Below are 17,144 nucleotides of genomic sequence, written 5' to 3' on the forward strand. Positions count from 1 at the left end.
ATGCCTCTTTTCCCTGGAAGAACAAGGGACCTTGCCTGAATGCTGTCCATCCATCCTGCCAGTTCCATCAAGCAGGGACCTACAAAGCCCCAGGAGGAAAGACCCATTCTCTCACCCGCCTGTCCATCAAAGCATCGATGTGCACGGACGTTCAAGAGCAGCAAGGCAATATCACAGCGCTCAGGGACGTGACATTGACATTAAGGGCAAACGCTGCATTTCAGGAACATTAAGGCACTGAATTTGCATTAATGCTTTGTTTCAACAAAATCACATGCTATAATTTTTCTGAAGTCATAATCAGCTTTGCCAAGAAATCCTGAGTGGATTGATGGTGAAAATCCTGTACATTCTGCTCTCCCTCCATGCATGACCTTTTCTTCAGCAGTTTTATAACAGCGAATTCCCTTCAATGTCAAAAGCTGAGAATACTGAGGGACAGGACAAGCATCATTCCGTCTTTGCTCCATTGTCAAAGTTTTTCACAGATTCCAAGCAAACACTTATCAAACAAACTCTGCATATATAAATAAAGCTGATATTTACAGTTTGTTCACCAGGCCAAAACCATTCTGCTGGCTGGCACAAAATCCAAACATATTAGCCACAGTTTTTCCATTCAGGGAGTGTGTCGCTATACTGCCTGATGTTGCGGACTCCAAAAGGAGCAACCACGTGGGTTCCAATTTAAAAAGAGATTTGCTTATTTTTAAAAAACAAAAAAAAATCAATCTAATGCCTCTCATCATTTCCTGAAAATTGCTCCTGCTCTTGCAGTCATTTGCACTGAAAAACAATAGAATGCCATCTGTTTTGTTTCTACGCCTTCTGCTAGTCAAAAGACCTTCCTGCACTTAAGTACCACATGAGGCCGATTAAGCTGCTGGTCACTTGCCCTTCGAGCAGATAGCGTTAGCCTCCACTAGCCCACTCCTCTAAAGAAGACAAACTAAAGCCTGAACTACTTTCTTTTCAAAAAGAAAAGAGTAAGAAAACCTATGGACTGGTGAGCATTTGAGCTTTTTCTTCCTACCCCCCTCCCTTCCTCCCCCTGTGAGTAAGTGACAGTCATGTGAACACGGCAATGCACATTCTTTCATGCATGAGACCATAATAGTTGTATGATTCAGGCTCTGAAGGACCACAGCCTTTGCAGCATTAAGAAATGGGAATGCTGCTGTGAACAGAACCAGATTGGAGTGAAGGGGGCCTGCAGATATGGTCTGTAACTGAACATACCTGTGTCCACTTGAAACGGTCAAAGAAACGGCGACGTCTCCAAAGAATAACAACATCAGGAATGAAGCCCCCATATGATCTGGATTTATACCAGTCCACTTAATGGGTCCAGGAGGCCATTTCCTGCAGTGAGGATGTCACTGAGTACACTCATCCAGCCAGAGAGCTCATTCTTAAAGCCTATAATGAACAGTTAGAGCCAAGTGGCGAAGGCGAAAAAAAACAGTGGCCCAAAAAGGAAAAAAAACAGTGAGGAGGTTAAAATATTTAGTTCCTTCAGCAATGCATTTCTAAAACCGACACGCACAGGATAACATACCATGAAACTACAGCCTGTGGAGTTTGGATTTAAAAAAGATGAAGCCAGCAGATGTTTTTGAGATTGTCTGGAGATTTTTTGAGCCTGACTGGTTTGGATTCCTGCTTAAAAAGGTGAAGAAAAAAAGAAAGGAAATCTCACTCTGTTTTGTCTTTTCCACTTTCTACACCTATGATCCAACATGTCTACAAGCCACAGGATGACACTAAAGGACGTTGCGCCTCTGCTCTAAACCCCCACCCACTGCTCCCTGGTTGTGCACTAAATATTTTATTACATTCGAGCAGTAAGGCAAAGAGCAGCTATGCTACCCCCCACTCACACACACAAATTCCCCCTGCAACTCCTCCGTTGAGGAACACAATGTGGAGTCGAGTAAGAGATCAGAGGTCTTTTCCTGGGCCAAACCCCCACAGTCTCCCCCAGACAAGCTCACATGGTTTGAATCAATGCTGCCACAAGAACTATTTACTGGGTCAGCTCGATAAATACTATCAAGCTCGCCGCTTATCTGCTTTACAAACATATGGGATGAGAATTTGTACTCTCATCAGACTTAAGGAGAAGGACGGCGGCAGAAACAGAAGCATCTGAATGTTTTAGTTGCTTCAAACACCAGAAATTCCTGTTTAAATTTCCCTTTGTCGTGTGTTTCTATAGTCTTGAGACGAGGAGGAAATTGGCCCTTAAGAGCCTGTGGAAATTCCTGACTTTTACACTCCTACAGCTGTGAAAGACAACAGAGCTATCTTTTTTAAAGGCCTTGTTGTGCAGAGCAGCGCCTTTGAGGTAAAGAATGAGCCGGGGCACCCATGATACTTTGTTGTTGCAATAAAAGCCTCTTACTGCAGCAGATACTGTATCAATAAACTGATATCTCAAATCACAAGTGGAGGTTCCTCAAACGAAGAAAACAAAGCCTTCAGGCAAACACAAACTAAATCACCTATCCCAACTGAAGTCCCATCACATACTCACATGCTATATTTAGACACAACACAAAGTCTTGTCACCAGAGCCTATAAATATTAATTTTGTGCATTTGTCAGAGGTAAAATATTTATTCTGACATGCATGGCCTGCTGGAACACGACAATATATTAATATGTAAAAGAGGAGAGTAAATAACAATTTGAATAAAAGTTTTTTAGATGCATTTAATTTTGGAAGGATCAGATGGGAACATGGACCGTCCTGTTGAGTCGTGGTCCCCTGGCCTGTGGGAGCAGCTATCCACATCATTAGAAGAACAAGGGATAACACTGTCTGGACACTTTGATTTAATTATTCTCAGAATGGCTTGCACAACGTCGTTTGTATAAAATGTGTATTTCAGGAACCCCAAAGGGCTTTGGGCAACATGGCCTGGATCAGTGCGCCGCAGTCTCGCCGAAAAATCCCCAGCCTGAGCGCACAGTGAGGCAGGAAAGAGGGAACGGAAAGTGGGTCAAGTATATATAATGCAGTTATGAAGCTCAGGGATGGCGCTAACATGCAACATTATTTGGCCCATATTATAGGGGTTAAATAACTGAGATAAACAGTCGGGTAACACAGGAATAAAATACCTTGTGATGCCGATTTTTTTCCTCAAAACTGTCGCGTTATAAGGATAATAAATGAAATGGAAACACGCCATTTTGGTGTTTAGATCATGAACACACACACACACACACACACACCGGGACCATGAGGGTTTTTAATAAACTAATAGTAGCAATAAGTTGAAGAGGCAGGAAAAGACACCTACAGTGATTGGAGCCGTTCCAGTGCTGGTTTCTGATGGACGTGCTGTAGGGATGGGGCGCTCCGGGCACCAGTCCTTTCTCTGGGATCAAGCATCCTCTGCTCTGGTTGTAGTAATCCATCATTAAAAAAGGGTTCGGGCTGGGGTTCAGTCCCACGACATCCACGCTCTCATACATCATACGGTACGGGACAACAGCAGAGGATTATAATCAGAAAACGAACTAGTGTCGCGCACGCAGAAACCGGGAGCGTTGTGGATTTCAGGTCGCCACCAGCAGAGGTAGAAACCGAGGCGGCCAAAAGGGAGGGAAACTGCATTAAAATCGAAAGAAAAGTGACAAATCCAGAGACTGCGGGGACATTTAAACATTTGGTATCGTCTTTACGCGATGTATTGATTGTAAAGCCAACCGGATCGTGGGTCGGCTGTAGCCCTAGTCGGCTGCGCTCAATTTGGAAACATATCGCAGAAGAACAGTCTGCATGTTGTCCGACGCCAGGTCTGGGTCCGGATTCTACACTACAAAATAAAGATTCGGGGAAGTTCAGCAGAAAAATAATCAGTCCGTTCTGTGTCACTCAAACAGAGAGCAACATCTGAGGTTGTGCCCCCACCATACAAAAAGAAAAAAAACAACAAAAATCTGGATTAAATCCTGGTGGGAGAAAATGACAGGAATTTCCTAAAATCAGTTTCCACAGCGCAGGAAAATATCAACGGGATGAACGCAACAATATCAAGAGAGGAAATTCCGTCTAGTTGCAGTTCACGGATGGTTGTCCCGTTTGCGCCCGCCGTGGGTGGGTGGGTGGACTCCTGTCTGCTCCCTGAATGAAATGCTCCTTTCTCCGGTCCGGGTCTCCCGATCAGAACCCGCTTTTTGGATATCCCGGTGCGTAAAAACAGTGCAGCAGCACCTTGTTTGTGTTTTTGCAGAGAGAAGCCGAAATCAATCCCGCACCAAATCGTGCAGATAACATGTTCTGTAAAAAATGTGACAAGGCACAGCAGCTGAGGGCTCTGGCTCCACCTCCAGCGGGCTCTTTCTCTTTTTTTTCTCCTTCATACCCTCCGTCTCTTTTCATGGGTTGCTCCTCCTACGTTTAACCCCTTCCGGGACGTCACAGTGGATCTCCCTTTAACTAATCTCGGGCTCTGCATGGGACTTTGAGGGGGCGGGAGCCCGCTGCCCTCCTCTTCCTCCTCCTCCTCACCTCCCAGATTTGGGTGCTTTACTTTAAATAGAAATATATTTGAGGATGTGATCAATTCATATAAACTGAGGAAGAAGTGCTCCATATCTCAGCTGGAGTTCATGGCTACACCAGACTATCTCTCTGGACTCTTTTCCTGGAAGTTTCTGTCCATGTTCTCTTTTCGAGCTCCTCCTTCCAGCTAACTTGACCCTTTCCCTCATGCTCTCATCAGTCCTTACCCTCGGATTTTTTCTCTCCCCCAGCCTCGTCTCCCTAATTTGCCTAATGCTATGCAGCTGAACTTTCCCTGAACCCAGGGAAGGAGGCAGCCTCACCTCCTGGTGACCCACTGGCTGACTCGGATTGGCCTTTCTGGCTCACTCTCATCCCACATTATTCAAGGCTTCCCACCTTACTGTTGCAGCGCCATTACACTTCTCTTCCAGCTTTGTTTCAGCACACATAACAAAAGTGAAGAAGTCACCCTTGTCCTGGAATCTGGACTGTTTTCATCGCAGTGGAGCTGAAGCAGGACGGATCAGGAAGGTGTTTTAATTTATTGTTGTCATATCTGCCAATGAAGTCTTACCCCACCTTTACTCTGCAACATTCCAAGCAACATTGCTCAAACTAGTCATTCATTAAGCTTAAATCCATAACAAGGCCAGCATACAACAACAACATGAAGACATCAATAGTTCACGTTCACACCCTGGTAATGCCATTATTAGCGCTGAAAAAACAGTGACAATTGAGTTTGGGTCCAACAATGAAAACCAGACATTTTGCATCAACTCCTCTAAAAAGAGTAAAGTCACAGCCTAACCTCAGACAGAGGCATTTCAGTTCCAGACATGGTGGGGAAATCAGAAGTTTTTCAACACCCCCCCTAATCATCAAAAACAGACCTGAGCCTTCACAAATTTTAACCTGTGATTTTCACACCATCCATAGAACAGATGCTAGATCAAGTGGCCGTCAGTGAAATTAATGTCAATATTTGACAATTTTTTCACTTTGACACAGAGCAAAAAACCCAACCAAAAACAAGAAAGTGGATCAGTTACTGGCACGTATCCAAGGAACTCAACAGTATGGAAGGCCAGGTTGTGAGTCTTCGATGTAAAATCAGCTCTCCCATCTCATGGCTTTAAGGCGTTTTAACCATTTTATGCTGTTTTTGTGGGGATTAAAAATTTTATTACACTAATCTAAGAACGACTGCATGGATACAAGTCATTTGACACACACACACACACACACACACACACACACACACACACACACACACACACACACACACACACACACACACACACACACACACACACACACACACTGTATGTTCCTAATATGTGACTTATTGTGAACACCAGAAAAAAAAAAAACTTTTGTGACTAGTATAGTGATCTAGGCTGGTGAACTGCAGCTCTCCTCCCCCACTTTCCCCACACCTAAATCTCAAACCACAGCTGGGTCTGATCAACACAGGTTTTGAGAGGGATTATCTGCATGGAGCCTGGCAGGGGGGCTCGGTGTGCTCCACCCCCACTGACTGACACTTATTTAATGCAGGCCCAAGTGTGTTTACCCTGCCTGATAAGAGCCCAGTGTGCAGGCTTGGGCCACAGCGACCCATTCCAAACACTGATAGCGTAGCCACACATTCCTTGACAGGATTAGCCCTCTGAGTAATGGCCGTCAGAAAATGCTAATTTTCTAGGCTGTTTTCTTCTCCAAGGGGAGAGCATTCATCCTTGGATAATACCCCGCGATAGTGAAGAACAAGCGAAGTGATAACAGATTGTTGATCATTACTTAATACAGACAAGGAGGGAAGAATGCAGGATTAAATCACAGCCACTTGTGTATAGCTTTCTGACATTTATTGGGAACAAAAAGTCACTTTGTCATTCTTAAAACCTGATAACTGTATTCAGGCACATAGGTGTGGCGTTTTTTGTTTTTTGTTTTTATATTCAGAGGAACAGACTGCCATGTGAGGTGGGGAGTCACAAGTATTTATTAAACTACATCAATGGATAAATAGTTGGCTTGTTTTGTGCCAGGAGGTGTCCAGTTTGCATGGCTTGTTAAACAAACACAACTGAGTTCCACAAATGTAGGGGAAGTGAGAGCGGTCAGTGGTCTGTATTGCATCTTCAGGGCCAGCATGAAGTCAAAAACAGAGTCACAAGCGGTTCAGTTCACGTTAATGCATCATTTCACTCTGACATCAAGAAGCATCGCACTTTTGACAACATGGAAAAGGGCTTTGCCAGGAACCAACGCAGGCAAAATGAGATTGTGTCTAAATCTGCTAACTTGTTACCTAGAGGTGAGTCTTGGTTGTGCAGCAGTCCAGCAAGTCGATGGTGGGGACTGAATAGAGCGCCATGCAGGAATAGATGCTAATGTGCAAATTATAGGATGTTCCCACAGTCAGCAAACACAACATCATGGAATCAGAGCGAAGCTGGGAGTTCAGAGGATAGATGCGAGGACGGCAAAGAAGAGAGAGGAGAAGAATTTTAGGAGGGAATTCAAAGAGATTTATGGGAAAGGTCGGAGAGGAGATTGCTGACAGACCTTCAGGGTGTCAAACTATTTTTACTGCCCTAACTTGCCTTTCTTTTGTAGCCCAATCAGGGCTGTTAAGAAGCAGTAAAAAGTGTTCCCTTTGCCGATCCTCCCCTAAGGAGATGTCCAGGTCTCTGTCATGCTGTGGGGCGAAAACATGCTGCCTGGGAGTAAGCGTCATTATTCCACAACTGTGATCAACACCATACACCCCCCCCCCCACATACACACACACACTCCTACTGCTGGCATGCTCCCAGCAGCCACCCTCCTGTTGCCACTCCAACCAGTGTCGCCCTTCAGTGCATGTCAGCATCTGTGATTGCGTGCAAAGCTGCATGCTGGCTTCTAAGTGTACCTGAATGTTCGCTGACCTGTCTGCTACCGCCCTGTTCCCCTTACTGTCATTATGGTGTGTGTGTTTGGATGTTTGTTTGCGCAGCTGGTTTTCGTGCAGCCTGTACAGGCAGCGCCAGCCAAACCCTACAGCTGTGGGCTCAGAGACGGAGCCAATACGTGACGAGGGGGCCCGACCCTTCGACGTTAGAACAAGCTGCAGTTATCGATGCACCACTTCCACCTCCTTTCTTTCAGTCTACTGGAAACACACACACGTACACACAGATACACACACGCAAACATGAATCTTGATCAGAAGTTAAATGGTTTTATAGATCACATCTGTTCTGTGAGTGTGTCTTTCCTAAAAAGACCATCTTAGTGGCTGCAGGGATTTTCTGAAAGTACCCCTCGTCATTATCCCTTTAATGTCGCTCTAACAACAGATTCCAGCATTTACGGTACAGGGCTATATCTGCCCATAAAGCCTTTTATTGTTTAGCCCCACTCTATGGTGGCTGTAACCTGGTTTTCCCATTTTTTATGGGGACCTTCACTATATCACAGGGGGAAAGACAAAGCTGGCCACCATCAGTGTTTACCAAAGTATGGGCCACTCATAAATCCATCATGGCCGGCGGCATTCTGGAAATACCTCAGCAGAGGGGTAGAGAGAGAGAGGAGGGGGAGGAGACATGCCTTATTGTATAGCTTGTAATTGTCAACACTCTAGTCTGCAGTCCTGAGTTAAGAAGCACATCTCCACAATGATCATTAGGTCTATGTTCCTTTGCAGCAAGTCCATTGCTCAGTAAATCAAGGGAAAATGACTGTGTATGCTACCCCGGAGCAAGGATATCTCAATATCAGTCATCCAGGAGTTGGAATGCCCCCATTATCTGTCAGAAACAGGCAGATGTTCGGTGCATACGGATGGACACACCGGTAAATCTATTGAGACAGACAAGATGGCTAGAGAGTGAAATACAGAGATAAGAAGCCAGAGAGGAGCAGGCAGACGAGAGGAGACACCACGAGAAGGGTGGAGGAAGTTCAGAGGTTAAGAGGTACAGCGGATCGAGAAATCAACGGGCTGAAGAGTCTGTTTTACTAAGACCAAAGGAAGACAAGATGTGTTTGGAAGTTTATAAGTGGAGACCCTGTTGAGAGCATGCCATTTAAGCAAGATACAAAGCCTGAGTTTGAAACAATTGTTTAAGCACAAATAATGAGGGAAAAATCAGCTATCTACCAAACTAACTAAGGAGCAAGACACTGGCACACAGCGAATACTGAAGCTGAGATGACCGGGCTTATAAAAGCAGATGGAAAGAGCAAAGAAAGAAAAGAAAGAAAGCTAAGAAAGCTTGCCCACGTCTCTGCTTTGCCAAATCTTGTTCCAAATTTGGGGTCCCTGATGCCATTCTCTATCTATGCATTAACACATCAACTATTTTTTAGTTTTTCTGACCTTAACATTCATTTTAAGAAAAACGAGTAAGAAAAGTATGAAAAAAAACCCCCAACATCTTCCTCCTCTCATCAGAATAGTCTTTGAAGTATGGATTCTGCTTTTGTTGCTTGATTCAAGCTGTTTCTTTTCACAGCTCTTAGGCACTGCTGTCTGTCCAAAAAGCAACTGTATCACTCAAATGAACACCCCCCCTACTCCCCCATCCCCGCCTGCCTCCCATCCTGTATTTTCCTCTCCCCCACCCTCCCCTTTTTCTGCTTCTCTCTCTCTCTCTCTCTCTCTCTCTCTCTCTCTCTCTCTCTCTCCCCTCTCCCCCCCCCCCCCCTCTCTCTCTCTCTCCCCTCTCCCCCCCCCCCTCTCTCTCCAGTTTTTCAAGTGCTGTGGAGAGCTAATTTCCCGTTTTCCATTCAGAAGTGTGATGCACGTGGTGACCTGGAGGGGATATGAGAGACGCGGGGGTGGGGGTGGGGTTGCTGGTTCGCTTTAAGTGGATTTCTCTTTGTCTTTTCTATGCCCACCCCAAAGCATTATAACACCTTGGTGACTGACCCTCACTTGAGCGATGCATGAAACCCAAGCACCAGGCAGGACAAGCCAGTTGCTGTGTAACTGCAGGCTGAATTTGCAGTCTTTGTGTGTGTGTGTATGATACAGTTAGAATCCATTTGCGCCTGTTGCATCTCACTTTTTATGTTTCCACCATAAAATCTGGTTCAGATGTTAATGGAACATGTGAAATCTCCTGCTTAGCCAGCAAAGTTTGGAGCCGTGGACAACAAAGGCCCACAGGAGAGCAACAGACTGTTGCGGCTCAGAGCATGACAAATGCCCCTGCCATCGTCACCGCTGTGGCCCCTGTTACCCCTGGCTTTTATAGGAAGGTGGGGGGGAAGCTGGCGTCGGGAGATCTGCCTCATTCGAAACTGGGGAAGGGAGCAGGAGGAGGGTTAATGGAATGGATGACTCTGCCACATTAAAAGAGAAGGGAGCAGAGCGATGAGGGTGAGGGAGGAGGTGTCATCACCATTTCAAAAGACTGGGGCACAGGGAACAGCTACTCCCTTTTCTCCACCGGCTCTCACCCTCTGCGTTATTGTCCACCCCACCCTGGCCTGAGTGTGTGTGTGTGTGTATGTGTGTGTGTGTGTGTGTGTGTGTGTGTGTGTGTGTGTGTGTGTGTGTGTGTGTGTGTGTGTGTGTGTGTGTGTGTGTGTATGAAAGAGAGGAGTTAATTGGATGAGAGGCAACCCTTTCTACACACAAGTCCCAGAGGTACACGCAGGTCAACTTCATCTGAGAGCCGAGGACAACCCTGACAGTGAAAAGTGTCCTATCACAGCACAGATTTCTGTTGTGCTGTGGTCGTCTCTACAGTCAAAGGGTTTAGCAAGTCCAGCCACAGGCAGAGGGAACGGAGCTCACAAGCAACGTATCAGCATCAAACCTTTTCCCCTCGGGCCTTTGGTCTGTCCTTCATTGGAGATTTACAGTAATGTTTAAATAAAGATGTTATATAATTGGGAACTCCTATGACCATTATCAGATGATTCACACGGCAAAGCATCTGCATCTGTCAACACACAGCAACTGGTTTGTTGCAACTAAACAATGTTACACATATCTTGGCAAGCTCAGTGATCTGCACTGGCAAGTATAGCTGTCAGAGAGGTCATAGCCTCAAACTCATTAATGAGTCAAGGAAAATAGCTTTTGCTCTTGTAGAGGACTCACCTCTGTTTAGAAAGGGTGAATGAAGAACACCACCTTTGTAGTTCGGACTGTCCACTCAACGCTTAATCAATGGTACAACTTCTAAACTAGCACAGAAGGGCTTTGGCCCGATGTAAATAAAGCTCAGCAGTCACTATGGCGACCCAAACCATCTGTGTGATGAATCCATAGGGGGGGTGTCTCAGTAGTAAGTAAATGGGCTAATACAAAAAGTGAAAGGCTCAGATGGGCAGATCATTAGCCAGCCACATCTCGCCATTCTCTGTGTGATACCAGGACAGGAGTGGGGGGTTGATACATGAAAAAAGAAGCCTGATAATATTTAACCAGCGGAGATCTATCATCAATCTGGCCTCACCCCCACATACACACCATCAGTCCTCACCCCCAGCTCTGGCCTATTGTCATTAAGACCCTTTCTCCCTTTTCACTCTTTATTCAATATTTTTGAGCCATTGTCCCACCTTACATGCCCCCTCTGAACTACATTACTTTTCTCACTCTCTAGTGAAAGGAGAGGCGCAACAGCCAGAAAGAATTTAATATGTTATCGTGTCAGGGGTAACAAAAACGTCAGCTGGTCGGGGCAAAAGTCTGGGATTTGCGTGCATTCTCAAGCACCAACTCCAGATCGAAGCAGCCGTCATACTTTCTGCTCTCTCTCACACACACACAGACACACACAAAGACACACACACACACACACACAAAGACACACACACACACACACACACACACACACACACACACACACACACACACACACACACACACACACACACACACACACATACACACACACACGGTGACCCTGTGGGCTTTGCAGGACTCTTTGAATGAAAAAGAGAAGTCATTTATCCGGCTCATCTTCACTGCACCTCACAGCACCTTTAAAAAACACTCTTTATTCCTTGCTAACGCTAGAGCTGCACCTCACTGACAGCATGATGGAGAGCCCCATTCTGCCTCCCTTTCTTCCCTTCTCTTCTATTTTCCTTCCCTCTCTCCTTCTCAGGAGCTACTCCTGTCTTTCCAACCTTGCTGCCAAGAGACCTTGTAGAAAAGTGAAAGCTAAGCTTTAATTGGAATAAAAAGTGGCAGAGTAAATTGTAAAATGTTAAAAAAGAAAAAAAAAAAAAAAGGTGCAGGAGGGAGTTTGATGAGCTTGCTCGTGTATAGAGGTGTGAACAGGAGCACCAGGGGCAGCTGGGAGGGCTGGGGTTTCAGAGCTCATCAAGTATTAACAAAATAATCACCCAGAACCTGCCAATATTCAATTCACCATCCTGTCACATTTTTCACAGTAATTTGCTCAATCTACAGAGATGCTGCAGTATTGCTGGATATTGCAAATATCACCTGTCACCGGTGTTATTCCAGCTTCAAACCAGAGCCTTCATTTCCTTATTACTTTATATTCTGCTAAGAAAAAAAAAGATAATTAAAGTTGTAATTTTCACATTGGATACAGTTTATACCTTAGCAGTATGTGAGATGTATACCCACATCAGCCCTCTTTCTTACTGCCGTTTCACAAATGCAACTTCAAACCTTGTTTGGAGTGAATAAACAAAAGATAATGTACATTTCAATTAGCTGAACGTCAGATTGTCTAGACTGTGTTTGACTAGGACTGTCCGTACCATCAGGTCGGTGTGTTTATCTGAGGTAGTCTCTATGCAACCAATGCAGACTTTAACAATAAAACCTCTAACCCAGTTGGCCGACAGCCCATCATATTCTATCTCTCTCTGGATGGATCATTCATCACTCTTACCCTCCCCGTTTCCCTCCAGGAACCAGCATCCTGGTCCACAACATTAGCCCCACCAATACAGCTGTTACTACAGATAAGGGCAGCATTCATGACACATTTGATTCAAAACTCCCCTTATTATATAGCCCAAGAAAAATAAACGGAAAGCAAAGCACAGTAAAAAGGACGTGACTTAAGCTTTAGGACAAAAAAGAGTTCTAAAAAAAAAAAGACTAATAATGATTTTGATGATATCATCCTGAGCTAACATCATTCAATTTTCTGAGATCAAATGTAAAACCTAAAAATAAAAGATGCATGGCACGAGAACAAGTTCTTAAAGGCAGCTATCTCACTATCTGAAGGGCAAATCCGATGTTGAAGTGAGGCGGGAGGTTGCTGTTCCTACATTACAGCAATTAGAAGTACTTTAGTGGCTGTCAGAGTAGAAAAGTTACGGGGCTTTAATGGCTCTGAGATTATCTACTGCTGAGCCCTCTGGGAGTGTTCTGGGTCTAATTCAACCAAATATCCTGTCTGGTAAGTCGCAGCATTTTGAAATATATCTTGCAATAACTCTGTAGCAATTTTGATGCAAGAGTTTTGACGTTCAAAGGACAAAATACAGTAAGTGATGTTACAAAATGTGAAATAAACAATAATGACAAACACTTTCTACAATTACTTCCTTTTATTGTAACTTCCCTGTGTTGCAAAATGGGTTATGTCTCATACATTTGCACGCAACCATTGTCTTTATGTGTGTGTGTGTGTGTGTGTGTGTGTGTGTGTGTGTGTGTGTGTGTGTGTGTGTGTGTGTGCGTGTCTGTATACCAAGTATTGCCAACCCAGAAAATAATCTGTGTATCCTGTTTGATTGCTCTTTCTGTAAAACTAAGAGACCTATCTCCAGTAAAAGACATAAACACAACTGACAGCTCATTCCACAAAGTGTTGGTTTGGAGACCGGATGCCTGGTTGAAGACGAACATGGACCAAAACATTTTTGCGTGTGAACTGGCAGTGGAGAGGTGCCAGTTCACCAGTCTGTGTGTGTGTGTGTGTGTGTGTGTGTGTGTGTGTGTGTGTGTGTGTGTGTGTGTGTGTGTGTGTGTGTGTGTGTGTGTGTGTGTGTGTGTGTGTGTGCGTGCTTGTAGGGGCCTTTACACATATACAGTACATGTGTAAAAATACAAAAAACAAAGAGCGGAAAAATAATTTCCCTATGGGGATAAACAAAATATAAAGTACTTCTTCTTCTGAAACAGGGACAGAGGACATTCAAAACTTCATGTACAGTTTTCATAGGAATAAATACATGATAATTTATAAAAATTGATTTTTTTAAATGAATATTTTATAACAACTTGGAATTAATAGGAATGCCTCCAACTTTATAAAAATGCATAGAGCACAACTACAACATATGATAATAATCACTCAGAATAAAGAAGAGAAATGTCCTCATCCTATACAAGAGAATATAGTTACGTACACATTTAAAGGTTGATAAAGGTCAAATATAGGGTGTAAGAGGAGTGTGAGAGAAGAGATAGCAGCTACAACACATAAAGAAACAGGGTGAATAATTCATGAAGGACAGAAAGCGACAGTTAACAGGAGTGTGTCATAGGATGCTGATGTTCATCCATCCATCCATTTACTGATCCCATCCTCATCTCCCTCTCTTTTCTCACTTTCTGCTCTGGAGAGTTCAGATAAAGGATAATGGATCTGATGACATTCAGCCGTCTCCAAAAAGTTCACATTAAATAACCCTGATAGCATGAAGTAGTATGGAGATATTCGCACAGGACGAGGACACACACATGAAGACACACCCACACACACATACACCCACACATAGAAAGCATATCCAAAAGACTGGACCACGACTGGATGACCTGAAAACCAGCTAATGGCAGTTAGCAGCTAAAAGAAAAAGAAAATCAGAGAAAGTAAATGAGTGTTTGCTTGTTTTTTTACATGTTTATCCATAAGTTAAAAGACACTGTGTGACATATTTGTAAGACGTCTCACTGGACACACACATGGCTGATGTCACAACTCTTTTTGCCTATAGAGAATGCCTGTTACGCCATTTTAAAAACACACACCGGAGCAGTGTCATCCTGCTGATGTTTTGCTTGGTGTTAACAAACAAAGGCGTTACAGAGGAGGGTCTCCATTGCAATGCTGTTGCGCAATCTGTGTGTAAAAAAGGGCTTTTGTCACTACTTCACACACACACACACCCACACCCACACACACACACACACACACACACACACACACACACACACACACACACATACACACACACACACTCACAGACAAACAAAGGCCTGCAGGCTTGTTGCTGCTACACCTCAGGGTTTGACAGGGCAAGAGGCCAGAGCACTCTGGGCTGAATATGGAGTGATAATCATAATTTGTGTCAGATGAGCTTTTGCTGTGTAACAATGACCCATAATGCAAACACACCAGTGGTGTTGTGTGTTTCACACTCAGCATTTAGACCTGCACCTATTATCTAATAAAGACATCTGCTGCAGTCATTCCAATAGTCACGTAACCTGATTCTGACCCCGACAACCTCAATAACCTTTAAGCCTTTAAATAAAATGTACTGAACAGGTATTATTATTACTGTTATTATTATTATTATTATTATTATTAATAAGTATGAACAATCTGCACACACACACAGACAGGCCCAAACCCACACAAGTTGTAATGGACAGTCAGTTCCATGCATCTGAACAGAAATCTAATCCAACAGGTTGAATCAATAGATCCGACTGTGTCTCAGTTTCACCCCTGAGTTTCACTTGTCTTCCTTCCTTGTTTCGCTTCGTTTCCTCCCCCCCTGTCTGCCAGTGTGTTCCCGCCTACAGTCAGAGCACTACATTAATCCCATCCTCTTTGATGACCCATCAGTCATCACTAGATTCTTTTCAGAGTTCATCACCTCCCCGCCCCCACCCTCATGTCAGTCTCCTGTGCCAGAATGGACGATGCACATATGACTAGTCGACCATCAGGACTCACCTTTACTCTGAACCTGACCACACTTCACCAGGTTCGTGCTCCTCACCTTCATCAGCTCCACCACCTCTGTTTTAAAACATCTACCTTAACTCACAGTCATCCAGCATCTGTCTGTTGGTTCCCTTGACAACTAAATCCCAAACAAAATAAAAACAAACACTACTGCACAGGAACACAACATCTCCTCAGCAATGTTCACACAGCTTTACTCCCTAACTCAGGATTTTATTTTGGTCTCAGACAAAGGTAATATAGAATTGTTGGAAATATAGAAAAGCTGTAGAGAACCACTGACCCCCCCCCCACACACACACACACACAATCTCACAGACACTCACTCATGTATAGCTAATCCTACCATCACCAACATGCAGGTGCACGATCATTCCAGCAAGCAGACAACAATAGACTCCTCTTTTTCTCTCTCCCTCTACCAAAAAATCCAGTCGTCTGGCAAAACAGCTGAATAGCACCATCATCCAGTGTGTCTATTGTCCAACAGCACAGTCACACAATACGGCTGACGCATGCAACAACAACAGCACTACAAACCATTCATATTCATATCTTTGGGTTCATTACAGTCTCAAGTTCAACTATATTATATATATTTTTGATAATGGGAAGAATTGACGGGAAGAAGAAAAAAAAACAATTTTGATGAAAACATGGGATCAAAACTAGTAAAATTTAAAACAATGTGAATATGCACAAATAAATTTAAAGAAAGCAAATTACTACAACTTTTAATAATAAATATAAGGTTTTAGACAACTGTTTAGTGGACGACGTTTACTCTGCATGCAGCGGTTTGATTTTGAGATTCAGTGGCCTTGAATGGTTGGACTAGAACAGACGGGTCTATACATAAAAGGGTAAAACACTATTTTCCTGTAAAGAACCACTGCTGGCATGGTAACGAAGCAAATTTGAGAACTGCCCAACTTTGAGAATAAAATCTACACAATCTGGCAGTCGCTGTCATTTTCAAGGGAATACGCTAAAGAGCAGAATGAAGGACAGATCCGGAGCATTGATGGCGCATTATCACATTTATGTAAATCCAAGTCTAATCAAATTTCTTCATTTTACACCTCTGACCTGCAGCACTGGTCAATAAATCAAACAGACAATCAAAAGACAGTCAGCTGCCAACTATCTTTTATTATTAATACACTTTTCCAGATATTTCTTAAACAAAAATGTTAGTTGGCTTTTGTTGGTTCCAGCTTTTTCAATAGAATGATTGATAAATAATTTAAACACAAATAATATTAATTCGTGCTTTAGGGTTTGGAAGATATCTCCTCTGTTTTCCTCGCCATCATACCCCTCAATTCATCCTCCTTCTAGATCTGTCTTAGACAATACTGCTCATCTATTCCAGGTTATTTGGACTCTTTCTCTCGGTTCACATTTTCACCAGATCAGTTTTTCCTTCGACTGATCTCCCTCGTGCCACCATCCCTCAGTTCCTCCTCAGTTCCCTGAGGAAATGTACAGCTCTATATAATCAACTTAAGCGCTTCACCGTCTGCCGCCGTGCTGACCTGCCACGAGGTTTACTGGTCAGAAGGCTCGGCCCCTTCAGATTGTCATGCATGGTGCTCCCGTCTGAGAGCCAGGACACAGCCTTGTTCACAGTGACATTGAGTAATGAGCAGAGATTCAGTATTTCAGCTCAACATATTCATTAGTTTATAAAAAAC

At 43.8% G+C, this 17,144-nt stretch overlaps 1 protein-coding gene across 6 annotated transcripts in view; it reads right to left on the minus strand.

The window, feature by feature from the left end:
- The window catches only part of raraa (retinoic acid receptor, alpha a), a 126,057-nt gene that overhangs the window by 29,322 nt on the left and 79,591 nt on the right, over window positions 1-17,144 (minus strand). Inside the window, exon 1 of one of the 6 annotated variants that reach the window (XM_068305099.1) lies at window positions 3,309-4,295. The exons of the other annotated variants lie outside the window; for them this stretch is intronic. Coding sequence (XP_068161200.1) covers window positions 3,309-3,486 — 178 coding nt within the window. The 5' untranslated portion in view covers window positions 3,487-4,295. Of the gene's footprint in view, window positions 1-3,308; window positions 4,296-17,144 lie in introns of those variants that run through there. 6 annotated transcript variants of the gene reach the window in all.

This window comes from Antennarius striatus, chromosome 21, assembly GCF_040054535.1.
Source record: "Antennarius striatus isolate MH-2024 chromosome 21, ASM4005453v1, whole genome shotgun sequence".
Lineage (NCBI taxonomy): Eukaryota > Metazoa > Chordata > Actinopteri > Lophiiformes > Antennariidae > Antennarius > Antennarius striatus.